The sequence below is a fragment of the Stenella coeruleoalba genome, assembly GCF_951394435.1.
Source record: "Stenella coeruleoalba genome assembly, chromosome: 11".
Taxonomy (NCBI): Eukaryota; Metazoa; Chordata; class Mammalia; order Artiodactyla; family Delphinidae; genus Stenella; species Stenella coeruleoalba.
The window spans coordinates 8,389,417-8,415,857 of record NC_137157.1 but is presented as its reverse complement, the minus strand read 5'-3'; the positions used below and the strand labels follow the sequence as shown (position 1 = coordinate 8,415,857).

Below are 26,441 nucleotides of genomic sequence, written 5' to 3'. Positions count from 1 at the left end.
TGTAGGAGGGGGGGGGGGTCCCAAGCAGGGAGGGGTTCCAAGCCTGAGGCCGGCATGCGGTCTGTGGTGTGACCCCCCCACTCCCCAGAGGCCGCCTTGTTCTAACTGGTCACCCCCGAGGGGGTGCCTCTTCTAATTTGCATGGACACCTGGGCAGAGGCCCCTTACCCCCCTACCCCGGCCAGGTGGCTGCCTGCCTCCTGCTGTTCCTGGAGGAGGAGGACGCCTTCTGGATGATGTGCGCCATCATCGAGGACCTGCTCCCCGCCTCCTACTTCAGCACCACCCTGCTGGGCGTCCAGACCGACCAGCGGCTCCTGCGCCACCTCATCGTCCAGTACCTGCCTCGGCTGGACAGGCTGCTCCAGGAGCATGACATCGGTAAGGGCCCGAGCCCACCGCTGCTCTGGGGTCAAGGGGTCCCGAGCTCTGGCTCAGGTGCTGCAGATCTGAGGCCTCAGGACCCAGCTGAGGACGGGGCAGTGCTGGCAGCTCAGGAAGAGGAAAGGAGCTCTTCTGACGACGGCCACTCATGCTGCTGCCTTCGTTGCTCTCTTGTTCTCCGATGGTCCCTGACGCCCCGCCTCCTCTCTGCCGTGGAGCAAGCATGGCCTCTTGCTGCTTTGGGAGATTTGCTCCACCTCCTCCACGGCTTGCGTGCCTGGGGGATGCCCCTCTTCTCTGGCTGTTCCGCACCGGCCGTCCCTGGTGCCAGCTTCAGGGCCTCTGGTTTGTGTCCACAGAGCTGTCCCTCATCACACTGCACTGGTTCCTCACGGCCTTCGCCAGCGTGGTGCACATCAGGCTGCTGCTGCGCCTCTGGGACCTGTTTTTCTACGAGGGCTCCCTGGTGCTGTTCCAGGCCACGCTGGGCATGTTGCGCCTCAAGGTGAAGGCCGGGGCCCCGGGTGCCAGATGCAGCTGTCCTGGCAGCCGCCTCGGGGTCTGCCCGCCCTCCACCTCTGCTCCAGTCCGGGCCTCAGTGTCCTGTGGCCTGAGCCCTGGCCCCTCTGGAGATGCCCCGGGGAGGAGGGAGGTCTCCCTCCTGGGGCAGGGCCTTCGTGTGCTCAGCTGGACCATCCAGGGAAGTCACACATGCCACCCAGGCAGTGACAGCGCCCCCCTCGCATGGCCCAGGAGGAGGAGCTGATCCAGTCGGAGAATTCGGCCTCCATCTTCAACACGCTGTCGGACATACCGTCGCAGATGGAGGACGCGGACCTGCTGCTGGGGGAGGCCATGCGGCTGGCGGGCTCCCTCACTGATGTGGCCGTGGAGAGCCAGCGCCGCAAGCACCTGGCCTACCTCCTAGCCGACCAGGGCCAGCTCCTGGGCGCCAGCCCCACCGCCAGCCTCTCTCAGGTGGGCCCATGAGGGAGGAGGCCCCAGCTCACCGCCGTCCCCTCCAGCTCAGCACCCAGGGCCCAGCCTGGCCAGACCACAGCTGTGCAGGGACCCGCCACCTTGTCCTTGGCGCGTCTCTGCTGGGACCCGCCTGGACAGACCCAGATTTGAACTGACGATATGTTTCTGAGCCTCAGAGCCGGCCTCAGAGGCCATGTCAGAGGAGGCGGCACGAGTGAGATGCCGGCGGGGCCTCTGCACGGAAGGGCTCTGCTCACTGTCCCCAGTGCTGGGGCGCCATCCACTTGGCTGGGCGCCGGGTGCCTGGGGCCACCGCCGACCTGATTCCCCCGCCTGCAGGTTGTCCGCCGCAGGACCCAGCGGAGGAAGTCTGGCATCACGTCGCTGCTCTTTGGTGAGAACTCTGCACGGGTGGCCAAGCGCTGGGCTGGGCTCCGAGAGCGGGGCGTCTGGCCTCACACCCCGTGTGGACTCTGCGCTTCCTTGGAGTCAGGACAGGGCCGGGCTGGGCCATGGCCACCATTGCTCTCTGGGCCTCACAGGGGAGGACGACCTGGAGGCGCTCAAGGCCAAGAACATCAAGCAGACGGAGCTGGTGGCCGACCTCCGGGAAGCCATCCTGCGCGTGGCACGCCACTTCCAGTGCACAGACCCCAAGAACTGCAGTGTGGTGAGCCTCAGGTCCTGGGCTGTGCACCCAGCTCAAGTAGGGGCCCTAGCCCTGTTCCGAGCGCCCCCTCGCGGTGGGCTTTTCTGCCCCCCCCCTCATCCAGGAGCTGAGCCCGGACTACAGCATGGAGAGCCACCAGAGGGACCACGAGAACTACGTGGCATGCTTGCGCGGCCACCCACGCCGGGCCAAGGCCCTACTGGACTTCGAGCGCCACGATGATGACGAGCTGGGCTTCCGCAAGAACGACATCATTACGGTGAGCGGGGAGCGGACGCCTTCGTCCCCGCCAGCCCCGAGGCCACGGGCGGGTTGGCCGAGCCCTCACGTGGCCAGAGCTTCCAGCCAAGGATGAAGTCAGGCAACTGGAGCTGTGTTTCCCGCCCTTTTCCTCCACAGATCATCTCCCAGAAGGACGAGCACTGCTGGGTGGGGGAGCTGAATGGCCTGAGAGGTGAGGCCTCCGTCTGCTCCTGTGTTGCGCTGGGCAAGGGGAAGGCGGGCCTGGCTGGGAAGCTGCAGCGGGGCACTGGGTTTGCTCAGACAGCGGCGTCCGTTGCTCCCGTGTGTCCTCAGCCCCATTGTGAGGAGCATCAGGACACCAGGCCGCCTGCTCCTCACGGGCCCTGCTTCTCCCACAGGCTGGTTTCCAGCAAAGTTCGTGGAAGTCCTGGATGAGCGGAGCAAGGAGGTGAGGAGGGTACGCTAGAGGCAGGCCCGTCCCCGGAGCCGCTGCTGCCTCCGCCCCGTGAGGCCTGCACCCTCATTGCAGGGCCTGCGTCCCGAGTGCGTGTGGCTTGTGGCAGTGGCTGTGAGGACAGGGAGGGGCTGGCTGGGGCGTCTCAGACCCCGTCCTCCACCCTCAGTACTCCATCGCGGGGGACGATTCTGTGACAGAGGGGGTCACGGACCTCGTGCGAGGGACCCTCTGCCCAGCCCTGAAGGCCCTGTTTGAACACGGACTGAAGAAGCCTTCCCTGCTTGGGGGCGCCTGCCACCCCTGGCTGTTCATCGAGGAGGTGAGAGTCCTTTTCCCTGAGCCCCTGTGCCCTGCGGAGCTGGTGGCAGGAGCTGGTGGGGTGGTGACCTGAACTCAGTTGGGCTCTGTGGCTTTGACCTGGTACCTACCCCGTTGCCCGACGCTCACCCTGCCCCCCCAGGCGGCGGGCCGGGAGGTTGAGAGAGACTTCGACTCGGTGTATTCGCGCCTAGTGCTGTGTAAGACGTACAGGTAACCCTGCCCTGGCCTCGGTGTCCTCCTGGCAGGGTCATCCTCCTGGTAGGGTCACCCGGCAGCCTGGGGCTGGGGGTGGAGGAGGGAGAGGGAGCGGTCCGAGCCCACCAGGGCAGCACTGGCAGCTTTGGTCCCCCCGTTCAGGTTGGATGAAGATGGCAAAGTCCTGACCCCAGAGGAGCTGCTCTACCGGGTAAGCAGGGCCGTGGGCGGGACAGGCCTTAAGGGTTGGGAGCTGGGGACACCTGAGTGACAGCTGTGCCCTCCAGGCCGTGCAGTCCGTTAACGTGACCCATGACGCTGCACACGCACAAATGGACGTCAAGCTCCGCTCCCTCATCTGCGTGGGGCTCAAGTGAGTGTCTGCACCGCTGCTGAGTGGGGGCCGCGGGGGGGCCTGAGCTGGGCAGACGGAGGTGGAAGACGGCCAGGGTGGCTCCCGAAGCCCTTCTTCCAGCGTGAGACCAGCCAGTGCTTGGGGCGGGGGGCTGGCGCTCGGGTTTTGGGGAGCACAGATTTCAGCAAGGTGAGCAGTGAAGGCTTACCAGGGATGCGGCTGCAAACTAGGGAGGGGCGCCTGCCGGAGGGGTTGCAGGCTTGTGCGAGGCTCGGACCTTGGCCACGCTGAGCGCGGTGTTTCTGCACTTGCCACGCGGCAGAGGGGCAGCCTCCAGGCTGCTCTGACCTGGAGAGGCGGGGCAGGGGTCCCCGAGACCTGCTCGGAACATGCCGTGGGCCCACCGGCCAGCGAGCGTGCATGTCGCTCCCTGGCTGACCGGCGGGACTGAGGCCCCAGGGCCCGGGGTGGCGGTGGCCGAATCTCACACAGGACGGAGGGGAGTGGGGGCCACAGGGACCTTGGGCCCCTGGGCACATCTCCCCATGTGGAGAAGCCAGAGTAGCTGAGAGGGAAGGAGGCGGGGTCACCTGCATAGGCCACCAAGCGGAGGGAGGTTGGGGGTGCGGATGGAGGGGTCCTGGAGCGGGGTGTGGCCCAGTGCGGTGGGTGCGAGAGGGCAGGACCCTCTGCCTGGAGCCGCCCCCGACCCCGCCCTGCCTGTGGCCAGTGAGCAGGTCCTGCACCTGTGGCTGGAGGTGCTCTGCTCCAGCCTGCCCACCGTGGAGAAGTGGTACCAGCCCTGGTCCTTCCTGCGCAGCCCCGGCTGGGTCCAGATCAAGTGCGAGCTGAGGTGAGGAGGCCCCGCCCCGGGGGTGGGCCGAGGGGCGGGCCGAGCCCCCTGCGGCCGCTGACGGCCTCCCTCTCCCTCCGCCTCCAGGGTCCTTTGCTGCTTTGCCTTTAGCCTCTCCCAAGACTGGGAACTTCCTGCCAAGAGAGAGGTGGGTGGTCGGGTCCTGCCTTCCCCAGGAGGGATGGCGGGTGGGGCAGTGTGGGTGTTCGTGCTGGTGGGTCCCCCCCGGATGCGTGGGTGCTGAGGCAAGGCCTCGTGGGGGCCCCAGTGCCAGTGTCGCCTGTGAGGACCACTCTGGCCCCTTGGGCCCTGTGGTGTGCCCTGCAGCCGTGACAGGAGGGCTGTTCCTGTGCAGGAGGAGAAGCAGCCCCTGAAGGAGGGCGTCCAGGACATGCTGGTGAAGCACCACCTTTTCAGCTGGGACATAGACGGGTGATGCTCTTCCTCCAGGGACCCCGTCACACCCAGGCCTCCCCAGACCCCTTGGCTACCAAGCCCCTTCCTCAAGCAAGAAGAGAACAGCCCGGCGCTGGCCAGCCTCGGGGCCACCCCAAGCTGCAAGGTCGAGGGGAGGACACACTCGGGAGCTCTGGCTGGGCACCGTGGTAGGGAGTCCGGGGACACCGCCCTGGGTGCTAGAGTGTTGGTGGAGGGCAGCAGGTGGCAGGAGCAGAAGGTGGGGGCCCGGCTCAGCCTGTTACTCTCAGCACCCCGGGGAGGGCTCTGCCCTGCCAGGGTCTTTACCAGAGGCCCCAGGCTTGCTGTGCTGAACAAAGACCTTGGGAGGTGGAGCGCCACCTCTGTTCTGTCAGGTTTTGCTCAGGAGGAGGGTGGGGAGGCTGAAGGCTCCCCCGCCTCTTTGACAAATAAACTGTCTTTGAGACGCACCTCTCCCACCTTCTGTCTAGCCAGCTGCGCGTGGTCCCGAATGCACAGCCAGGGATGGGAGGTGGTCTCACGGGGAGGTGCAGTCAGGGTCACAGTGCGGCACCCCCCTCTTCCCTTCCATGGATTGACCCCCCCCCCCCATTCCATGGAGATGGACTAGCAGGCGGGGTTTTTGTTTTTATTTTAAAAAGTTCACACAGCTTTCCCACCTCTGTCCCAGAACTGGTTCTGGTGACTCCATCCCTGATCCCCTGTGAATGACAATGACCAGAAGGCCAGAAGGGAGGCCAGGCCCCAGGGCAGGAGGAGGCCATAGCTTGCGGGCCACCTCTGGCTCCACTGCTGTCCCAGGGCCGTGGTGGCTGCAGTGAGGCAGCAGGAGGGAATGTGGGCAGGGGGCCAGGAAGCACCTCTGCCCTCGTGGCACTGATAAGGAGCAGGAAGCAGGACAGGTGCGGCACAGGCTGTGACGAGGCGCCTATACGTGTCAGATACAAGTGATGGGTGGGGCCAGGGTAAGCTGTGTTCAGCCCCGGGAGCAGTGGCTTCAGGCCCTTCCGTGTGCACAGAGTAGAACCGGGGGTGGGGGGCTGCATTCACCTCCCACCCGCCCCCCAAGATATATGTGTATATATGTATGGCGATATATAATATAGAGGTATATACACCTGTACAGAAAACGTTTGCCACCAACCACTAAATGGTTACACTACACCAAGACGCTAAAATGGCAGGGAGCCCCCCTCCCGGGAAGCCTGGGTTGGTGGTGTTGGCATCACGAGGGTGGTGAGGTAGAGGCCCAGCCAGTTCCTTCCCTTGCAGGGAAGGGGAAGAGAAGGAAGGACATGCACCCCTTGCCCTGCCTCAGCCTCGCCTCCTGAGCAAACTGCAGCAGACAGGTGCACCCCGACCTCACAAAAGGAGGTCACATAGAAGCCCCTGGCCCATCCAGGCCTCCGAAACCCCAGGGTGGGACCCAGAGCTGCTTCTTGGAAGCTCTTCTCCTTGGTGAGTCAGAGCCAGGTGTGGGGACACCCTCCTCTGGCCTCCCACGGAGGGGAAAGCAGGGCCTGTGATTGTCAGGACTCATGACCACGTGGAGAGGCTGCATCAGGCAGGAGAGCGCTGAGCTCCCTTGAGTTCCCGAGGTCTCCGACTTTCCAGCCCTCCCAGCCCCCGGCTCTGCAGCCCCAGAGCTACAAGCAGGAATCCCAGTGTAGCTGCAAGTCGTGGCCGTCGAGGAAGTCCGTGGAGAAGAGGCTGGGGGCTGTGGTGCTCGGGGCCAGGCTGAGCACCGGCCCACCCGACGACAGCTCCAGCCAGTCCATGCCGTCCAGGTGGCCGTCGGCCAGGTCCAGGCCCACACCACTGGGCTCAGGCGCAAAGTGCAATTCCGAAGTGTCCATGGGGGAGGGGGGGTGGTCCAGGATGGCAGAGCTGCTCAGCATCTGGCTGTGAAGGTCGTCGATGAGGGAGAGGGGCTCTGGCCCCTCGTGCCCGCCGGTCAGCAGGGGCAGCCCTGTGCTGCTCTCCAGGAAGTCCTCCAGGCGCCCAGGGAGGGCCGGCGAGCCGGATGGAGGGGGGACAGCCTGAGGGAGTTCGGCGGACGGTGACGGCTGTGCGGCCAGGGGTGACCCGCAGGCTGCTCTCGGGGGAGACTTCTCTTTCCCTGGCTCCTTGAAATCCGCTGAGATCTCTGCCAATCAAGAAAGTGAATGGGTGTCTGAAACCAGCCTGACGATGACCTGCAGTTGGGACCCCGCCTTACACCACATACAAAAAGTAACTCAAAATGGGTCAAAGATCTAAATTTAGGAGCCAAAACTACAAACTCTTAGAAGGGAACATCTTCATGACACTGGATTTAATGATTTCTTAGTTATAACACCAAAGGCACAGGCAATGGAAGAAAAAATAAACTGGACTACATAACAATTTAAAACTTCTGCACATCAAAGGTCACTATCAAGACTGAAAAGACTGCACAACAACTATACTTCAAAAAAATTAAGATAACCCATGGAATGGGAGAAGAAATCTGCAAAAACTATCTGATAAATGATATCCAGAATAAAGAACTCCTAGAACTCAACAAAACCCAACTGAAAAATGGACAAGACTCTCCAACAGATGATGTTCAAGTGGCCTATAAGCTCGTGAAAAGATGCTCGACGTTATTAGTCATTAGGGAAATGCAAGTCAAAACCACAGTGAGATATGTGACTTCACAACTACAAGGCTGGCTATTTTCAAAAAACTTTCTTGAAAATAAGTGTTGGTGAGGATGTGGAGCAACTGGAACGCTTGTGTGTTGCTGGTATGAATGAAGATGGCACAGCTGTGTGGAAAACAGTTCTGTGGTTCCTCAAGAATTAAAATACAGAATATGACCATATGATCTAGCAATTCCACTTCTGGGTATGTACCCCAAAGAACTGAAAACAGATTCAAACAGATACCAGTGTTCATACAGCATTACAATAGCCAAAAGGTAGCAACAACCCAAATGTCCAGTGGATGAAGGGCTGAACATCAATGTGGTGCATACACACGATGGAATACTTTTCAGCCACAAAAAGGAAGGAAATTCTGATACAAGCTACAACACGGAAGAACCTTGAGGATGTTACGCTAAGTGAAGCCACCCAGAAACAAAAGCACAAATAGTGTATGATTCCACTTAGAGAAGGTATCTAGAATAATCAATTCACAGACAGGAAGGAGAAGAGAGGTTATGGGGGGGCAGGGGGGATGGAGGAATGGGGAATTAGTGTATAAACGCCTGACCAGCTGTCTCCCACAGCCCCAGCCTCTTCAACCCGCTTCAAGCAGGCTCTGGCCATGGCCCAACTGCAGCACCCTGGCTGAGGTCACCAGCTGCCACCACAACACAGCCCGGATCTCGGTCCTCCTCTTCCCTGACCGCCCATCAGCAGCCCACGGCCTCAGGACGTCACCCTCTCAAGGGCGCACTCCCACCCTCCACCCGCTGCTCAGCTTCACTGGCTTGCGCCCCTGCCTCCACCTCGCCCTCTCTGCTCGCCCTGCCTCACTGCTCCAAATGCCACCCCCCCCCCCCCCCCCCCCCCGCCCAGACGCCAACAACTCCCTAACTCCTGACTCAGCCCAGACCTTGCCTGGGCTGGCCATGTGGCCCTCCACTCAGCTGTCTAGGGACTGAGGCTGTGACTGACGCGGCCCCCACACCCCCGGCGCTCATGCTGCTGCACCCAGTAACTCCCCACACCCTCGGCCTCATCCTTGGCTGCCCTGGGGTCCCCTCGCCACACACCTAAGCCGTGAGGAAACCATACTGGCACTGTCTCCAAGATACACCCAGATTCCAGCTCTTCTGCGCTTCGCCGCTGCCTCCCGGCCCACACACCCCGCTCGCACCTGGACCATCGCGCCTGCCTCCCTGCTCCTGCCCTTCCAGCAGGGCAACCCTTCCCTCAAAGCTGTGCCGTGGCTTCCAGCGTCACCCAGAGCCCATGGGCTTCCGCCCAGCACCCACCCCCCCGCCCCGCCCCCGGGTGCCCATCAGCCCTGCAGGCTCAGGAGCTCCCTGTGGACGCCTGTGGCTAAACTGCACCTGCCCGGCGAGGCTGACCCTGACACCCCTCGCACCTGCGACCCTTCCTGTCCCGGCTTTTCCTAATACCTGTCTGACATATACGATAATTTACTTATTTCATTCACCGTTCATCTCCCAACGCTGGGCTATACGCCCCACCGAGGCAAACGTCTCTCTTGCTCACTGCTACGCCCTGGGCTGCGGGCACGGCGCCGGCCACGCAGCAGGTCAGGGTGAGGCAAATGTGTGTCAAGGACGGCACCCCAGGGAGCCCCTGCCCAGGCCTTGGAGAAGGGACGCGTCTCACACGTTACCGCATCCAAAGCACCAGGCCTGCTGGGCATCGTGTTCAAGAACGAAACCAAACCCAATAACCAACCAGCCTAGGAATGGAGACAACCTGTGAAGAAAGGAGGAGGTCGGGGAGCAGAGCGGTGGGTCTGGACTTTACCTCCACTCTGAATCAGAATGTCAAACAGGTCATCCATCTGCTGGCTTGAGGAACCATTCTCCTGTGGCACAAAAATAAGAAAATGAAATGGAAGTCTAGAACGAGAGGACCCCCAGCCTGGCTCAGGGCACAGACCCTACCTTGTGGCCCTGAGCCAGCAGCCAGGCCCACAGAGCCGGGTGGCCTGTGCTCAGACTCCCCGAGCCCACACTCACTCCTGCCCGACGGCTTCTCTCCAAGGCCTCTCTGACCTGCGAGGCTGGCTCCTGCCTGCCCCACCCTCCAGCCAGGCCCGGGGGACTGTGGGAACCCAGCCCAGCCGCCAAGGCGGCCGCCCACCCAGCGAGGCCCCGGTCCACCCTCTTCACCTGCTGTCTGGGCTGCTGGCTCACAGCTTCCTCATAGCCAGGCGGCTCCTTCTTCGGCAGAGAAGTGGGGGGCCCAAAAAGGGGCTGTGGCGGGTGCTCCAGGTCCCTCTGAGCTGGGGGGCCAGGGGCTGGAGAGCCAGGCTGGGACAAGAGCTAGACAGGAGAAAGGGAGGGAACCAGTGGCTGGGGCGAGGGCAACAGCCCAGGGCCTACACGCTCCAGGTAAGGCGGGCAGCTCTGCCACCTGCACTGGCTCTCGGAGAGCTTTCGTGGAAGCCCCCGGGGAAGAAGGGACGTGGGATGGAGGAGGCCCTGACCACTGACCCTACAGAGGGCAACTGGCTCCTTAGGGCTTGGTACAAGCCACACGGGGCAGAGGCGGGGGGGTCTCTGGGCTAATTTCCCCTCTCCTCCCTGGAGTTTCTGCCTGAGGATGCTCAGGGGCCTGTGTCCCTTCCTGAGTACCCGAGTCCTGTCACTGCCGCCCCGAGCCCCAGCTCGGCAGGGCTGAGAGGCCACACAGAGCCTAGAGCAGCCTCACCTGTGGGCCAGGCTGAGTGAAGGGTCTGGGCTGCGAGGGTGGCAGCAGCAGGGAGCCAGCTGCCAATGTCACCTTGGTGGGGGACAGCTGGCCTCTCTGAGGGGAAGGAGAGGAGTGGAGCTCGCATCAGGCCCAGCCTGGCGGCCCTCAGTCTATCCCAGGATAGGCTTCCCCGACCCTCCCCTGGGCCTGTCCCACCCCACGGAGCAGAGGCAGTAGTGGCCTGGCCCGGGCCGGGCACAGAAGGGTTCTGACGCCAACCGCCAGAGCAGTGGGCAGGCCCTCGTGGCCCCACCCTCAAGGCTGGGGGCCTCACACAGGTGCCTCAACCTTTTCAAGTCTGAGCACCTTCCTGGGTGACACTGGGATGGCGATCCCTAGTTTCGGAGGGTTGAAGGGAAGATTAAAGGAAGCGAGCATAACCTGCCCGGCCACGGGGGAACTTGGTGAACAGGGCACTGTCACGAAGAGTGCCTGCACGCCCTCCTGGGGCTCCTGCCCCTCCCACACCCAGGTACCTGCTGGGGGCTCCCGCTGGCCAGGCCAGGGCTGTCTGCATTCTTATTGGTCACGGTGAGGACAAGGTGGGTCCCTGTGGAGTCAGTGAGGAGCGTGGGAGGTGTGACCCCCTTGATGAGGCTGGGGCCCTGTGGGCCCAGAAGCAGCTGCGGGGCCGGGGCTGGTTCAGGCTCGGGCAGCACAGCTTCCTGCTTCACCACCACGGCCGGGGGCACCAGGGTACAAGTGTCTACATGGTGGGCAGCGGGGCCCGCGAGGCTGGGGCCTAAGGGGCGATCAGGGCCCGGGGCCTGCCTGCTCAGCTGGCAGCTGGCAAGGCTGCTTTCCTGCTTCACTGCAGCACCAAGCGTGACCAGGGCCGGGGCGGGTTCAGGCTCGGGCAGCACGGCTTCCTGCTTCACCACCACGGCCGGGGGCCCTAGGGTACAAGTGTCTACATGGGGGGCAGCGGGGCCCGCGAGGCTGGGGCCGAAGGGGCAATCGGGGCCCGGGGGCTGCCTGCTCAGCTGGCAGCTGGCAAGGCTGCTTTCCTGCTTCACTGCGGCACCAAGCGTGACCAGGGCCGGGGCAGGGGCTGGCGTGGGCTGCTGGGCCCGCTTCTCCTGCTCCAGCTGCAGCCTGAGCCACTCCACCAGCTGCTGCTTCTGCCGGAGCATGCGGGTCAGCTCCTCGATCTGCTTGTCCTTTTCCTGCAGCATCTGGTCCTTGTCACGCCCCTCCAGCTCTGCCCGCATCCCAGGGCTGAGACAGCAGGACCCAGTGCGGGGGCCCTCCTCCTTCACAAGGATCTGCAGCGGCGAGGTCTGCAGGGTGAGCTGGGTCACTGGCGATGTCACCATCTCGCCAAAGGTGTCCCCGGGCGTGGAGTTCTCGTCGCCTGTGCTGAGCAGTGAACGCTCTGAGGGGGTGGGAGACACAGGGGGCGTGGAGCCCGTGCTGCCAAACTTCACCACTCCATTGCTGGTCACCGTGGCCACCACCACCTCAGCCGGGGCCAGGCCCGCTGCCACCAGGGTGGGCCCCGTGCTTAGCCGAGCGGCGGGGAAGGCTACCACCACCTCGCCAGCCTTGGGCAGGATGGAGGCAGCGGCGGGACCCTTGGGTGCTCCAGTGGCGGGACTGATTTGCTCCTGGTAGGCGCGCAGGCGCTCAATCAGGTCTGTCTTGGTGCCCGAGACGGGCAGTGACCGCAACTTCAGCTCCTGCTTCAGCTCTGCCACCTGCAACGGGGTGGAGAGTCCAGGCAGTCCTCCTCTGTCTGGACCCCACTGGCCACTTCAGATGTATCAACCACCTGACCCTCCCACAGCCCTGGGGGGCGAGACGTGCATCTGCCAGGCTGGCCCCCTCCTCCTCGCCGTCCTCACACCGGGGGCATGGTGCCTTGTGCTCGATAAATACTTGATTGGATTTTACAGATGAGAAAACGGGGCTCATGAAAGTGAAATAACTTCTTCAGGATCACACAGCTGGTGATGGGCAGAGCTAGGGGTTAGAGCCGGGTCTGAGGGACTCTGAGGCCTGTGTCCAGCTCCCCGCAAAAGGGCTGCACCTTGCTAGGATCCCTGTCATGACTGAGGAGGGAGCAGACTGGTTCAGAGGACAAACTCTCCAGGGAGAATGTGATCCACTCCCCTTTCTGATCAGGGCAAAGAAAACAGGCCAGGCCTGGGGCGTCTCCCGCCCTTCAAAGCCCAGGGCACGAGTGTAGCCTGTGGCCCAAGTGTGGGCTGCTCTCTCCCAGGCCAACACAGCACTTGTAGAGCAGATTCAGGACAGTAGCCGGCCGCATGGAAAGGGTGGGTGCTGTAGTGGAGCCCTGAGTCTGAACCCTGGCTGTACTGCCGGCCGGACCCATGACCTCAGGCAAACCTCTCTATCCCTCGACGCCTCTGCTTGCTCATCCTTAAGCCGGGGTAACACTCCCCATTTCTCACACTGCACTGTAGAGGCTGAGGAAAACGAGAGGTGCACAAGTGCTCCGTAAGCCCTGCGGCCCTTGACAGATACTGGCTGGCGTTGTTAATGACGATGACCACGATGACAAGGCTAATGCCACGGATGACCAGGGCCTCAGAGCAGGTTCCAGGTGCCTCTGCTGGAGCTCTGCTCTGCCTCCTGCAGCCGTGGTCCTGGGCCGGCCGCCTCCCCTGCCTGAGACCGAGCACCTGACCGCCCCCACGAGAGGCCAGGCTGGCGACGGCACAAGGCCTCCAGGGGGAAGCGTGCAACCACTTACCTTCATGTCGTCCAGGTTGGCAGGCAGGGCCCCAGGCTTGCCAGTCAACGAGGTGCTGTTCTGACGTACCAGCCCACTGGGCCCAGGGGCGCCCGAGCCGGAGCTGCTGCTGGTAGCGGAAAGGCTGCGCGTCAGGGGGGCCCCACCGCTTCCCAGAGCCTCCCCTGCTGGCCTGAGAGGAAGAAAGGACAGGAATGAGCCCCCGCCAGGTCTCGCCCTAGGCCTCTGCGGGCCGGGTGGAGAGGAGCAAGGGGCAAGGGCCCCGCCCACAGAGCACTCCCGCAGGACCAGGACCAAAGGGTCCTTCATGTCAGGGCTGCCCGCATCTGGCCGTCCGGTGCCTGTGGGCGGGGGGTGGGGGTGGGGGCGCGTGGGGGGGGCAGGCCGGGCCTACTTGGGCGGGGCGGGCAGGATGGTCTGGTAGTTGTAGTGCTGCTGCTGCTGCTGATTGAGGATCTGGAGCTGCAGGAAGAGCTGCTGCTGCTGCAGGATCCTGGCGTAGGAGGAGTCCATGGGGGGCGCCCCCTTGTCCTGCTTCTGGTCCGGGGGGATGTACTGGTGATACTTGAGCTTCTTCACCTTCGGCTTCAGCTCCTTGGCCTTCTTGCTGCGCTGCGACTTCTCACTGGCAGACTTGGGTTGGCTTTGCTGCGGGCACAGGAGACACAGAGGGCGCTGTCAGGGGCAGCCGAGTGGCTTCCGGAAAGGCCCCACCGCCCACCCTGCCCTGTCCACGCCCCCTGCCGGATGGCACCCCTCCCAAAGTGCCCGGGAGTGTCCAGGGAGGGGGTGAGGGCTGATGGGGGGCGGGGCTTGTGACTGGCTCTGCTCTTAAAGAGCTTCTAGCCCCAGTGCACAGGCCAGGCAGCCTCCCTGTGACCCTGAGCACAGAGTGAACAGGACGACGAGGTGAAAAGAGCTGTACTACGGAGCTCGCGCAGCCCACACTGGGCGCTTTACAAAAGCCGCGTCACACAGACCTGCAAAAACCCTGCCTTCCCAGGAACCCGCCCGTCGACTCGAAAGGGAAGAAAGAGGCTCAGGGAAGCCACGCGCTCGAGGCCGCACAGTGACTGGGACCTCGCTGTGCGAAGGAGCTGGGATCCGAACCCTGGACTCCGGAAGCTCACGTCCATTCACTGACGGGGCGGCCAGCACACAGGGAGGCCGTCTCCCGGGTGAGAAGGGTGGAGGCGGTGTGGGCAAGAGTGAGCAGGGCGCTGAGTGCTGGGAAAGGAGCGAGGAGGGCCTCGCGGCTTCTGAGCAGAGAACGGCAGGCGGAAGGGTGGAGACTCGATGCGGGGCTCAGCTGGGGTCTGACCAGGGCGCCGTAGGCACTGACGGGATGTGGAAGGAGGTGACTGACTAGAGGGAGAAGGGACAACAGCGCGTGTGGCAGCCGAGCGGCTACAAGGTCACGGTTTTGAGCTTCGGCAACAGCGTGTGACAACGGTGGCCCCTTCGCAGAAGTCGGGAAGAGGTGCCGGTTGGCCAGGGTAGGGAGAGTGGAGGAGAAGGCGCGGGGCTGCTGGGACCGGAGAGCACCCGAGAGGAGGGAGAGGGGTCTGCTCAGAGGCCCCGGCAAGGCTGAGGGCGCGAGAAAGAGGCCGAGGGCAGCCCAGGAGCACCCCACTGAAAGGGAAGAAGACGGGGAGCCCAGGGAAAGCCACCAGAGAGAGGAGTGCGACCTGAGGCAGCTGGGGGCTCAGCTTGGAGGAGAGCCCGTGGTGGGGCTGGGGAGTGGGGACAGAGGCCGAGGCACTACCGGGAAAGAGGAAGTTAGATAAACACACATACACTGTTCTCGCAAACGGGGAGTGGGCAAAGGAAGGCACCAGTCGTGTGACGAGGAGCAGGTCTGAGGGAGGAATTTGGGGGGAAAACCTCAGACATCTGCAGCCAATCAGGAACAGACTGCAGAGGCAAGGGAGGTGCCGGCTGCTGGGGGAGTGGCTGGGAGCCAGCAGAGCGCCAGGGCACCACTGACCGGGAGGAGCAGGCCTGGGGCAGGGGCGCCACACGGGAGGGCCGCGGAGACCCCGCCAACCACCTGGGAGCGCCCGGAGGCACAGGGAGGCTTCGCTAAGGCTGTGAGCCGCAGCAGAGGAACGTGGGCGGCCAGAGGCTCCAGGCCAGGGCCAGGGCCTGTGTGGCGGGACTGGAGAATCAGTCAAGATGGGAAGCAAGCCGAGCGGGAAGAGAGGGCACCTGCCCAGCAGGCGTGGAGCACAGGCTGGATGGAGGGCGGCAGTCAGGGCCAAGGTCCCAGAGGCCGAGGGAGAAAGCTCGGCTGGGCGGGGAGGACCGGACAGCGGCTCCTCATGCTGCTGAACTTAACCTCAGCGTCCAGCACCGTGTTCCCACACAAAGGTCCCCATGGGCGTCTCATGGGGTTGACGGTAAATGCCGTCCCTTCAGGTATCTTAGGTCAGGCCTTGGAGGAAGAGTGACAACAAACACCCGGCACGGCTGGCTGGGTGACCTCAGGCCCATCACCTCACTTCTCGGTTCTGTCATAGCCTCACGAGGCTCTGAGTGGACAGAGGGGACGTGTGGGCGTGTCTTCCTGGGACGGGCAGGAGTGAGAGCCTGGCCCGCTGTGCTCAGTGAGCGGTGGCTGCGGCTGTGACGGCCAGCGTGCGTGGAGGGAACAGGAGATCTCCCAGAGCACTGTGGTGACCTCGGCTGGTCCCGGACCAGATGGAGAAGAGAGCCAGCCCCACTCCAGACTGGGACGGAGTCACGGCAGGACTCAGGGGGGAACGGAGAGGAGAGGGTGGTCAGCTAGAGGTCTGCACCTTAATGAGTGTGGGGAGGGGCTTGGCGGTGGCGACCGTGGTTCCGTTGGCGAGGCTGGGCGGCGGAAGAGGCTGTTCCGCCAGGAAGACTGTTTCTCCAGACTCTGGGCCCACGGGGAGTTGAGACAGGACCTGGGAGAGAAGAGGGGAAGTGAGGACACGCCCACCCCTTCTCGTGGCCCTGGAAGCTGCGCCATCTCCAGGCTTCAGCCGGTGGTGCATCCCTGCCCTACCCTGCCCAGAGGTGGGTGGCTGTCACCCCCTCGGACGCCATCACCGTTAGGGGGCAAATGAAGGGCAAAGACGAGAGGGATGAAAAGAGCAGCCTCCAGGGTGGCGAGGGGAGAGGGAACTAGAAAAGGGGAAGACAGACGGTGGTGAAATGTTACGGAACTGAACACACTCAGGAGAAGTGGCTGTTCTGAATGAGCAGACATGGGGGCAGCAGGGAGGCCTCTGACTCTAACTGCAAGGCTGCCCAGCCGGCGTCCTCCAGAGGGCCCACCGCCGCACCTTCTGGCTTCCCCGTCCCACCTGGCCCAAGCCAGGGACCTCATCCTGGGCCACTGCAGTAGGTCTGGGGCCCCTGAGCAGGGGAAGCACCTGTAGTGGACAAGCTCACCTGAGTGGGGGACACAGAGGTGGCACTGGGCAGTGGCTCGCTGACTCGGGCTTCCAGGGGAGACGGCACCGAGCCCTGGGACTCATGGCTGGCAGGCTGCTCAGGAGATAAGGCATCGCTGCTGTCCTCGTCAAAGGAAGAGCTGTCTGCTACTTTCGGGTAGTTCACCTGGCCCACTGAAAGCCAAGGCCAGGGTGAGACTCCTCCAGCAAACGGGAAGAGGCTGTCCCAGCAAGGCGCCTGCCCTGCGGCCCCACGGCCCCAGCAAGCAGCAGGAGAAGGAGGCCAGCAGCCGACCTGCCTCCTGTGTCCAAAAGAGCTCAAGGAAAGCTTGTCATCACGACCCGAAACAAAGGTCAGGAAGAGTCAGTCCCACCAGGTCATCAGAGCACTCCCCTCGGTGGGGAAAGGCCTGATGGTTAACCCCTTGCTTTTAACTCCGCCCTGCGTTCAGTCTTCCAAGTCAGGGTCTGCCCTCCCGCCCCACAGCCTGCCACCTCCTGTTTCCCTGCTGTTGAAGGCACTTTATTCCCATCCTGTGGCTGCACAAAACTCTCCTCTTCTCCCAGAGGCTCACGGACCCTGCGATCAGGGACGGAAGGAGTTTGGGTAACAGCTGTGCAGGTGCAGCTCCTCCCCTGGGCTGCCCGACTCCCCGAAGACCAGGAGGAACAGACAGAAGAGGCTCGCGGAGAAGGGCCGCCTGCTTGCACAGGTGAAGCAGATCAGTGGAAGGACAGCGACCTCCCTTCAGCAGCCAGTGACTCCCAGAGACCCACGTCCTGGGGGCAGGCCTGCGCTCCTGGGCAGGGACCAGGCTGGGTGGGAGAGGCGGGAGAAGCAGGGACCCGGCGTGGGAATCCCAGATGCAGAGAGAAGGAAAGAAGGGGATGGGGCAGGCAGGGTACTTCAAAAGACTCCTGTCACAACCCTGCCGCCAGCCCGGTCAGGGGAGAAGTTCTGCACCGGCACTGTCCACACAGGGGGAATGAGGCAGCGGCGCAGAGGTGAGCCGGCGGCCATGCCGGGGACGCAGCTGCGGCGGGAAGACCACAGATGAGGAACACTCTCCCTGCAGACCCTCCCCTGCTCCAGGGCCGTGCCCCGAGGCCCTCTGCCCCTAGGACCCAGCAGGACCCCCCTGAGCTTGTCCCCCACCCCCCACCCGCCCTCCCAGGGGCCCGCAAGGAGCACGGAGAGGATGCAGCTCGCTGACAGTGGGTCACGCTAGGTCTAGGTGCCCTCCCACAGTCTCCTGCTCCCAGAGAGGGGACCTGTCATGGCACAGCAGCCACAGGACAATGGGACTCAGGACGGAGGAGCTGCGGGTCCACCCCGGCCTCAGCCCAGCCTGAGGAAGCTGCTGGCCACGCTGCAGCGGCCCCAGGGCCGTCAGGCCAGGTCACTGAGGGGCCCACCCCTCTCTCCTGCAGCCAGGGCAGCCCGGATGGGGCCCTGCCCGGCCGGAGTTCACGGGCCAGGCACCCTGGAGCCCAGCCGCTGCTCTGCTGGTGGGAAAAGTGGATGCTGAGGGGAGGCCGGCCATGACTCTGACGACCAGCTGGCGGCGCGTGTGCGAGCAGGTGGCCGCAGGTGTGTGGTGCAGTCCGGGAGACGGAGGCCGTCTGCGAAGCCCCTCCCATCCCGGTGCACACCCCGCTCTGCCTCCCCCTCCATCCCCCACCTCCTCAGCCTCTCCCCTGACTCCTTCCTCTCAGCCCTAAACCTCCTCCTTGACCACTATGTCCCTCTCTCCTCTCCACTCTCTTCCTGAACAGACGGACCATGTGTGCTGTCACCACTGCCTTGCCTCCTGCTCACTCCTTGGCCTGTACGCTCACTGCCGGCGAATGCTCCTCTCTCCCCAGTCACCAGTGATGACCTCGTTCCAAACTAAGCTACTTCCCGGGCCTCAAACAAGCCGTATTCTGCCAGGGCTCCAGGCCACACTGCCCCCGCTGTCCCCTCTGCCTGGAATGTCCCTCTGCACCCTCTCTACTTGGCAAACTGACTCGATCTCCAGGTGGGCCCGAAACGTGTCGTCAGCCCCACCGCCATCCGCGTCCCTGAGAGAAGCCCATCTCGGACGGGCTCTCGCTGCCCCTGCCACACACCACTGTCCTACACTGTCCACGACAGAGCCGCCAGCTGGTCTGTAATGAATGTCACTGCAAACAGCAGCAGCCCTTCCCCGAGTCTCCCTGGGCGCCCAGGACTGTGCCGGGCCCTTCACAGCCATCGTCACCTGGGAGCCTGCAAACTGTCCCGAACGGCAGGTGGCTTGGCTACGACTTTACAGGGCCCTGGTCTTTCTAAGTACGTGGTGCCACACGTGCCTGGGAGCTAGACTCGGAAATCACTTGTGCACACGGCAGCCTTCTCCCGTCAGACTGAGCTCTCTGAGGGCAGCCGCAGCGTATTCTGTTCGTCTCTGTAACGGCAGGACTCACATAGGCCTGGGGCGTGGCTGACTGTCAGCAAACATTTACCAGACGGGCTGGCTGCAGAGTCCAGAACTGACCTTGGCCCAAACGCTGTCGTGGAATCTGGTGAAGGTCTGGGCAGGAAAACACTAACACAAGGTGAAGTGAATGCCAGGGCAAAGCAGAGAGTTAAAGGGGAAGAGGGCAGTCAGGGCACCTCCTCTGCGGGTGCAGATGAGGTCCCAGAAACCGGTCTCCTCTGAGCCAGGGCTCGGGCCCAACGTGGCTGCTTCGGGCCTACTCCTGTGCCCTCCCCTGCCCTGCCCAAAGACCTAGCTCACTCCTACGTGAGAGCACCTGAGCCTCCTGAAGGCACGGCCGCACCCCGGGGGCAGGTCTCAGGCCTGCGGCAGCCAAAGAAACATGTCTGTACCAGCAGTTACCAAAGTCTGAGGGAATCATGTGTGCACACCTGCCCGTGGCACACGAGGCCCTGCACGTCCTGGACTCTGTGGCCTCCCCCTCACGTCTCGACACCCGCTTCCAGCTCCACGTGCAGGCTGCTCCTTCTGCCTGCTGCACATGCTTTCATTCCTACTCACCCTGCACCCCCACCTGGGCCTCAGCTCTTCTGACGCTGATGCCCGCTGTCGGGGCCGGGGGGGCGGCCTCCATCACCCCCATCTGGGCCTCAGCTCCTCTGACGCCGATGCCCCCTGTCGGGGCCGGGGGGGTGGCCCTCCATCACCCCCACCTGGGCCTCAGCTCTTCTGACACCGACGCCCGCTGTCGGGGCCTGGGGGGGCGGCCTCCATCTCACTCTCACCTGTTTCCTTGCCTGTATCTGCTCCTGGGCTTGAGCTCCGTAAGGACGAGGGGCTTGGTCTGCCTTGTGGGGCTGTGGCCCTAGCACCCCGCTTGGATCAATCGACCTTTACTGACTGAACTATCTGAGGAGAGTGCCAGGCTCCAAGAACAGATTTCACTAATGAAAAGAAACTGCAGGCACAGTTTCAAGGTCCCAGCGTCTCCATGTGCTCACACACACCACCCCGGACACCTACCTACCTTCTCTGGGAAAGAGGGACAAGCCCCTGTGCTCACAGAGATGGGAAGTGGACAGAGGCCTCTCTGTCACTGACGCAGTTATTTTGGCGCGGCGCTGATCTGTGAGGCCACTGGCGCTGTCCCAGGCTCATAGGACCCGTTTATCAGGCTCTCATACTCTGTACCTCGGCTCCCCCAAGGCTAAGCAGGAAGTCAGGGAGCAAGCGGTCCAGAGCCCATGCCCTCTGCGCCCCGCCTTCAAGTCCACACGTGGTGGCCGGGCCTCCTCACCAATGATGGCTTCCTTCAGGCTAGACTCCACAGGCAGGATGTTCTTCTCCACCAGCTCCATGGGGCCAGGCCTCTGCGCAATCTTCTCGTTGAGGTCATCGGCCAGCCTGGCTCTCTTCAGCTTCAGCTGCTTGGCCTGCAGGGAAGGCTCAGCCGAGGTCTCTGCCCGTGGGAGAGAATGGAGCGCAGGAGGATATAGGAGTGAGGTGGTTCTGCCCTGGGAACTGCAGAGCAGCTCCCCTTCCCTCTGGGGAAGGAGCAGAGACTATGAGAACGTAAATCAAGTGCCAGGCGGAGTACGGTGGCCCGGCCTGAAGTTTCACAAGGACAGAAGAAGGGGCCCCCGCTGTGGACAGTGTGTGGTCACGCGCAACAGTGGTCACTAGGCACAGGCTGGCCCAGACGACTCTCTGAGCTGGAGCTAGAGCTGAAAGAGCACCAGGCAATGGGTGGTGTCTCCTCTCCCTCAAGCTCGCTGCATTATGGGGACAATCCACCTCCCTGCTCTGGGCCTCAGGGTCTTCCTCTGCAAAGTGTGGGGTTCAGTCTAGGAAAGTCTTCTTCCAACCCCAAAGTGGTTTCAAAACCAAACAAAAAGTGAATAGATTCAAGCCAAAACCTTTCCTTCCCTAGAATGAGGAAAGAAGTGTGTGTGGGCAGGTGGAGTACGTCTGGGATGATCTTGCTTGTACTTCACAGGTGCTCCTGTAAATACTGAGTGAGTGAATGAATGGATGGATGGATAGATGAAGGAATGAATGAAAACAGAAAGTAAACACATTTAAGAACAGCGTTGGAGGAAAGGATTTCATACCGAGGTTTTATGAGATCCAGGGCCACGACATGGCCATAGAAAAAGGGAAGCCACCCCAAGAGAATGTGACTGTGCTCCTTTGGGAATTCCCAAAAGCCAGGGGTGGTTGCCCACAGCACTGCTGTTTTAACTGCGTTAAGGCTCTGGCTTACACTGTCAACTGAAACGGGAGTGATGAAAAAGAGGGACGACAAAACGTGGGTGGTGCAGGGGTGAAAACAGTGAGAATGAGGGTTTAGATGAAGAAGCATTTCCAATCTAACACACCTTCCAATATGTGCATCCTGACCAGCTCCGATCTCTCCGGCCGGGAACGAATCTTCCGCTTCAGGTAGTCCTCTGTCTATAGAAAAAACACACCAAGCAGCTCTCAGATCCAGGTCACAAGCTTATGGCATGAACAGGACCAAAAAGCAGCCGTGCCTTTAGTGGGTCACCTCTGCAGCCACCACAACCTCAGCCTGGAGACTGCAGGGTCCTGAGGCCTGGAAGGACGCGTCCATTTTCAGCGCACCTGCCAAGGGCTTCATCCATCTGTCAAGACCATTTGTCGCTCTGAGGCTGGACTACTAATATATTTTTTAATCTATTACTTTTTTTAAAAAAATCAATTTATTTATTTTATTTTTGTCTGCATGGGGTCTTTGTTGATGTACGCTGGCTTTCTCTAGTTGCGGCAAGCAGGGGCTACTCTTCTTTGCGGTGCGCAGGCTTTTCATTGCAGTGGCTTCTCTTGTTGCGGAGCACGGGCTCTAGGTGCACGGGCTTCAGTAGTTGTGGCACATGGGCTCAGTAGTTGGGGCTTGCAGGCTCTAAAGCACAGGCTCAGTAGTTGTGGTGCAAGGGCTTAGTAGCTCCACAGCATGTGGGATCTTCCCGGACCAGGGCTCGAACCCATGTCCCCTGCACTGGCAGGTGGATTCTGAACCACTGCGCCACCAGGGAAGTCCTAATCTATTACTATCATATGTTATGTTCATCAAAGAAAATTCAGAAAATTAGAAAGTAAAACAACAATAAAAATTTTTAATCATCCACCGTTAGTATTTGGGGATATTTGTTTCTAATCATTCTTCCATGCAAAAGATAAGTTTAATTTTGCAAAGCTATAATCATACTGAATATAATTTTATACCTTATTTCAAAAAACTTGGCACTGCCTGGTACCATGAGCATTTTCCATGCACTCTGAATGGCTGCTGAGTACTAATTTTGATACGTGGTGTCATAGCTCTAGTTCCTTAACGTCTCATGTCCTCATTTCTGCACTTCTGAGACGCCAAGCAAATTAAACCATTCCCTCAACAGTCTCAGAGCCAGCCCACTGCCCGGCGCTCACATTATAATGTATATATGACCCCGGATTTGTCTGACTCTAGAGCCTGTGCTCTTAACCTTTGCACCAGAATTTTACAAACCATAGGTCAAGACCATTAGTGGGTCAGGACCAGCACAGAATAGGGCAGGATAGGACAAGACAGGACAGGACAAGACAGAGCAGAGTAGGGTAGAGTAGAATTGAATAGAAAATAAAGTATCAGAGCATACTGCATGCCTACAGCAAGGTAAAGACTTGCTCCTTGGACTGGCCTTGGTGCTCTGACTGGTCAGCTCTGTGCCAGCCCCAGGGTGGTGCTGAGCTCTCCAGGAGATGGCTTACAGTGGCCGCGGGTTCAGAGCCTATCACCCATCTGCAGTGGGCAGAAGTACTGCCATGACTGCCAGAGAAGATGGCAGAACAGGTGTCGTACACTGCAGGTCTTCACAGACAGCAGAGGGAGGCATACGGTACTGATGAAGAAAACACCTGGAGTCCACACCCCAAGGTTTAAATCCCAGTAAGTTGCCACTTACTAGCTGGACAAGTTAGTTAACCTCTCTTAACTGCATCTATTAAGATAAAGATAATAACACCTAATTCATAAGAGCTGATGTGAACATAAACAAGAAAAGGGTATAATTTCACATGTAAAAGTACTCAGTAAACTAGTAGCTGTACTAATTAGTTCGTATTTACTCCTTGCCTTGGAGAAGCAGGCCAGGAAATGGTGCCAAGTCTTAAGACTGGGTTGAGGGCACAGGCAATGACATTCCTTTTCTCTCTGCTGTATTCTCTCATCCTCTCAGGCACTGAAACAGTGCAGCTGGTCACTCCTTTGGTTCCCAGGACCTGTGGCCTCATTCTTCCCACTCACTCTAAGAATTAACCATAATTTTCCTTAGAAATTTGTTAAAAATAAAATAAAGACAGAAGATAGTAAGGTAAATCTTGGAGGTAAATATTTCAGTCTCTGAAAGAGCTGTGGGTCTTAGGGAGCCCTGGCCTATGATCCTCCATCTGGGGAGGCTCTCTTCCCTTGTCTTTTACATAAAAGAGAAAAGTGAAGGGGCTGAGAGGGGGAAGCATGTTCTGGCGAATTCCCCATCTCCACCCACACTGGGCAGCAGAATATCCCCTGAGGCCCCCGAGGGAACTGAAACCGAGGGGGACAGGGCAACAAGCCAGGTGCTGCAGTGTGAACCTGAGCTCAGAGGGACCCAGCTTCTGCTTCCATGGCCTCAAGTGGACCCTGGCTGCTCAGGGGCACACGGAGACCAGTAAGGTTTCCATGCCCATTCTGGAGAGGTGTGGGCAGTGTGGCCAGACAGGAGGGACCACCACTCAGCAAGCTTTTCCATGGCTGGTGGTCGTGTCCTAACAGCTACAAAAGGCTAAGTGGAATTAAAGAGGGGAAAATACTAGTGGTCTCCAAACCAAAAGAAGGGAGGTGACCATTACATACCCTTGAACGTACTAAAGGAAGAAACTCATTGTGATCATGGCCCATATCATCACACTGGGAGACGCTTGGGTGCGGATGAAGCAGAAAAGCCAGAGCTTTCTATTTAGAACCATAAGGCCAGGGCTGACCCTGGAGGCAACGCTAGACTGGAAGGAAGATGACAGCAGCACAACAGGCTCTGAAAATGCTCTTAGGAATCCTTGGGAAGCAAGGTGCCTTACCCTGGCCCGCTCCAAGCTCCTTCTCTGCTCATGAAATGCAGCTGGACTTTTCAAAGCTGTTGGGAGAAGAATGATAAAAGAATTACTTTATAGTGAAGCATCATGTCTACTGCTACAATTTACAGTGGAGAAGGTATCTTAAATTCAAGTTAATTTTAGCAGTACTATTAATATCAGCTGAAGTGAAGAAGAAAACGGCACCTGAGTAAGCACATATCTTTATGGTTCAGCTACCCCATCAAAACAATTCTGGTTACTTTGTTCCTAATGGGAACAGTCACTGCCTAAGCTTGGGCTCTGTAAGGTGCACCCAGGGAACATAACTTTAATATAATCCTTATGGAGCAGTCAACTCTCCAAGAATGCCCACTGGGCCTCCCTTTACCCTCGGGGAGACCAGGACACAGAGCAGAGCTGCAAGTTGGGTCCACCCACTTTCCTTCTCCAACCTCATCAGGAATTGCAAAGTGACCGAACTGTCTGAATGAGGCAGTTAAACCAAAAAGACATTGCATCTACTTGGGTGCCATTTCCTTCTTCGGTTCAGCTGGTATTAATAGTTCTGCTAAAATTAACTTGAATTTCATCTTGAAGGACTAAAAGAACTTCACCATGATTGTCTGGTTAACCTTGGTGCACACAACCAGCAGCTGACCAGACGCTCACTGTATCCCCCGTCACGGACCCGGCTCTTTTCTGGGGCTACCACCACATGGCCACAGCTCGCAACTCAGCAAAGCACACCGAGGGTGGGGAGACCAAAGCAGGACCCTCTACAAATGCAGCGCTGTGAAGAGAGTCTGTGTCAAACACTCAGCAGATAACGAGTTGGGACACCCTGAGGATGAGAGGGGAAAAGGCCTGACTCACTTCAAGTTGGGAACAACAGCAGTAAGAGAGAAATTCATAAGACCGTGGTCAGTTTCACTTCTGCTGCCCTAGAATTTCAGAGCAGCTGTGAAACTGTGTGTGCAGATAACTTTTGCTGGGCTGCTGGCTGTGGTAGGAGTGCAGGGGTAAGGAGACGCTAAAAGTAGCCAGAGCACAGATATGACCCTATCCTGCCTGGGCCTTTGCGCTTCCTCCCCCCATCCCACCCCCAGGGGCTGGGCCTCAGGAGCAGCAGTCCCCGAAGAAAGCTCCAAATGTCACTGCAGTACTTCTTTTTTTCTCTAAGTTTTTTTTTTTCCTAATATTAAAGTAAAAAAGAAACCCATTTTAAAAGATCAGTTGGAAGTACCCTATCTTCTAACGGCAGGGGGAGCGCTAGATTTAACAAATAATCTCTAAGGAAAACCAGCAGAGGCTCCCTCTCCAAGCTACCAGAGCATTCCAAAGCATGACCCAGGCCATCCCAGCTCTAATCTGAAGGTCTTGGCATCTCAGTGGGTAAGCAGACAGCCCCTGCACCTGCTTCTACTGAGTAAGGCTGGTTCAACTCCAAAATCAGCCTCCAAAAGTCCTGATATGCAGAGTGTGATGGACCAGCAGGGAATGAACACACAACCTTGCTCTAGGAGTGCTTATCACACGGATGAGACGAGAAGCACTAAGAATCAAAGCAAAACTCAGTGTCCGCCCCCCACCCCCAGCTGCCTTTCTGCCTTAGTTTTCTCCACAGCTCATCACCGCCTGACACCCTGGATGGTCATTAACTGCATCTCTCTGTATTCACTGCCAGCCTCCTACCACTACAATAAGCTCCTCTGGGCACGGCAGGGGGTTTGTCTACTTCTTTCTCACAGTACCCCCGCCACGGAGAGCACGTAAGTCATTCAATGAATTAATGAATATTCTATAAGGAACGGATACAAAGTGTACACTGGTGACAGGAAAACTAGAGGATCCTGTGAGCTCTAAACTTTCATTTGTACAGCCAGAATTAGGCTCTCATCTTGGTTCAAAACTTCACAAAAGTCCCAGATATAAAAGCAAGACATGTGCATGCCTGTCCTGGGTTCTACCAGTTACCGCTGGTGTGACACGGGGAATGACTGCTTTCCAGGTCTCATTTTCTTCTTCTGTGGAGTCGAGTCCACCCACCTCCCAGAACTCCTGTGACAACCGAAGGAGAGTGAAAGGGCTCTGCAGCCAGTGGCGCCCTCACCAACACATTTAGGGTGCTGCTGTCATCACGTGCAGTGATTTGGTTGAAACAGGGGTTAGATTCCCACACGGGCCAGCTAGTTCCTACACCATGGTCACAGATAATCTGGCTAAACACCAGTCAGCGTGCAACGACCTACACTGGCTATCCTAAGGGGTAAGGCACAGATCCAGCTTCTGGGAAAACAACTCACAAAGCGCAGAATATCTTGATGGAAGGGGAGCGTAACATTTTCATGTACAACGAGGATGTTGCACCATGAGTGGGGATAAGTGACAGGTGAACTGGCTGTACTG

At 59.9% G+C, this 26,441-nt stretch overlaps 2 protein-coding genes across 12 annotated transcripts in view; one reads left to right on the top strand and one right to left on the bottom strand.

Moving 5' to 3' along the window:
* Window positions 1-5,026, top strand: part of SGSM3 (small G protein signaling modulator 3) — a 34,581-nt gene extending 29,555 nt beyond the window's left edge. For 5 of the 6 annotated variants that reach the window (XM_079936602.1, XM_079936601.1, XM_079936600.1 and 2 more), the window contains 15 exons: window positions 186-381; window positions 744-889; window positions 1,138-1,362; window positions 1,705-1,759; window positions 1,908-2,035; window positions 2,139-2,294; window positions 2,435-2,489; window positions 2,677-2,726; window positions 2,902-3,054; window positions 3,196-3,266; window positions 3,414-3,462; window positions 3,539-3,624; window positions 4,337-4,459; window positions 4,547-4,607; window positions 4,815-5,026. In XM_079936602.1, coding sequence (XP_079792728.1) covers window positions 186-381; window positions 744-889; window positions 1,138-1,362; window positions 1,705-1,759; window positions 1,908-2,035; window positions 2,139-2,294; window positions 2,435-2,489; window positions 2,677-2,726; window positions 2,902-3,054; window positions 3,196-3,266; window positions 3,414-3,462; window positions 3,539-3,624; window positions 4,337-4,459; window positions 4,547-4,607; window positions 4,815-4,895 — 1,635 coding nt within the window. In that variant the 3' untranslated portion in view covers window positions 4,896-5,026. Of the gene's footprint in view, window positions 1-185; window positions 382-743; window positions 890-1,137; window positions 1,363-1,704; window positions 1,760-1,907; window positions 2,036-2,138; window positions 2,295-2,434; window positions 2,490-2,676; window positions 2,727-2,901; window positions 3,055-3,195; window positions 3,267-3,413; window positions 3,463-3,538; window positions 3,625-4,336; window positions 4,460-4,546; window positions 4,608-4,814 lie in introns of those variants that run through there. The other variant, XR_013830450.1, reaches the window with a different exon arrangement.
* Window positions 5,027-5,080: 54 nt separating this feature from the next.
* Window positions 5,081-26,441, bottom strand: part of LOC307193971 (myocardin-related transcription factor A-like) — a 108,425-nt gene continuing 87,064 nt past the window's right edge. For 2 of the 6 annotated variants that reach the window (XM_079936598.1, XM_079936594.1), the window contains exons 3-14: window positions 24,039-24,094; window positions 21,302-21,377; window positions 20,221-20,382; window positions 16,460-16,635; window positions 15,838-15,969; window positions 13,434-13,687; window positions 13,040-13,211; window positions 10,800-12,020; window positions 10,282-10,377; window positions 9,741-9,893; window positions 9,373-9,433; window positions 5,081-7,043 (exon numbers count right to left, since the gene is read on the bottom strand). In XM_079936598.1, the coding sequence (XP_079792724.1) occupies window positions 6,544-7,043; window positions 9,373-9,433; window positions 9,741-9,893; window positions 10,282-10,377; window positions 10,800-12,020; window positions 13,040-13,211; window positions 13,434-13,687; window positions 15,838-15,969; window positions 16,460-16,635; window positions 20,221-20,382; window positions 21,302-21,377; window positions 24,039-24,094 (3,059 nt within the window). In that variant the 3' untranslated portion in view covers window positions 5,081-6,543. The remainder of the gene's footprint in view (window positions 7,044-9,372; window positions 9,434-9,740; window positions 9,894-10,281; window positions 10,378-10,799; window positions 12,021-13,039; window positions 13,212-13,433; window positions 13,688-15,837; window positions 15,970-16,459; window positions 16,636-20,220; window positions 20,383-21,301; window positions 21,378-24,038; window positions 24,095-26,441) is intronic. The other 4 variants (XM_079936599.1, XM_079936597.1, XM_079936595.1 and 1 more) reach the window with 3 other exon arrangements.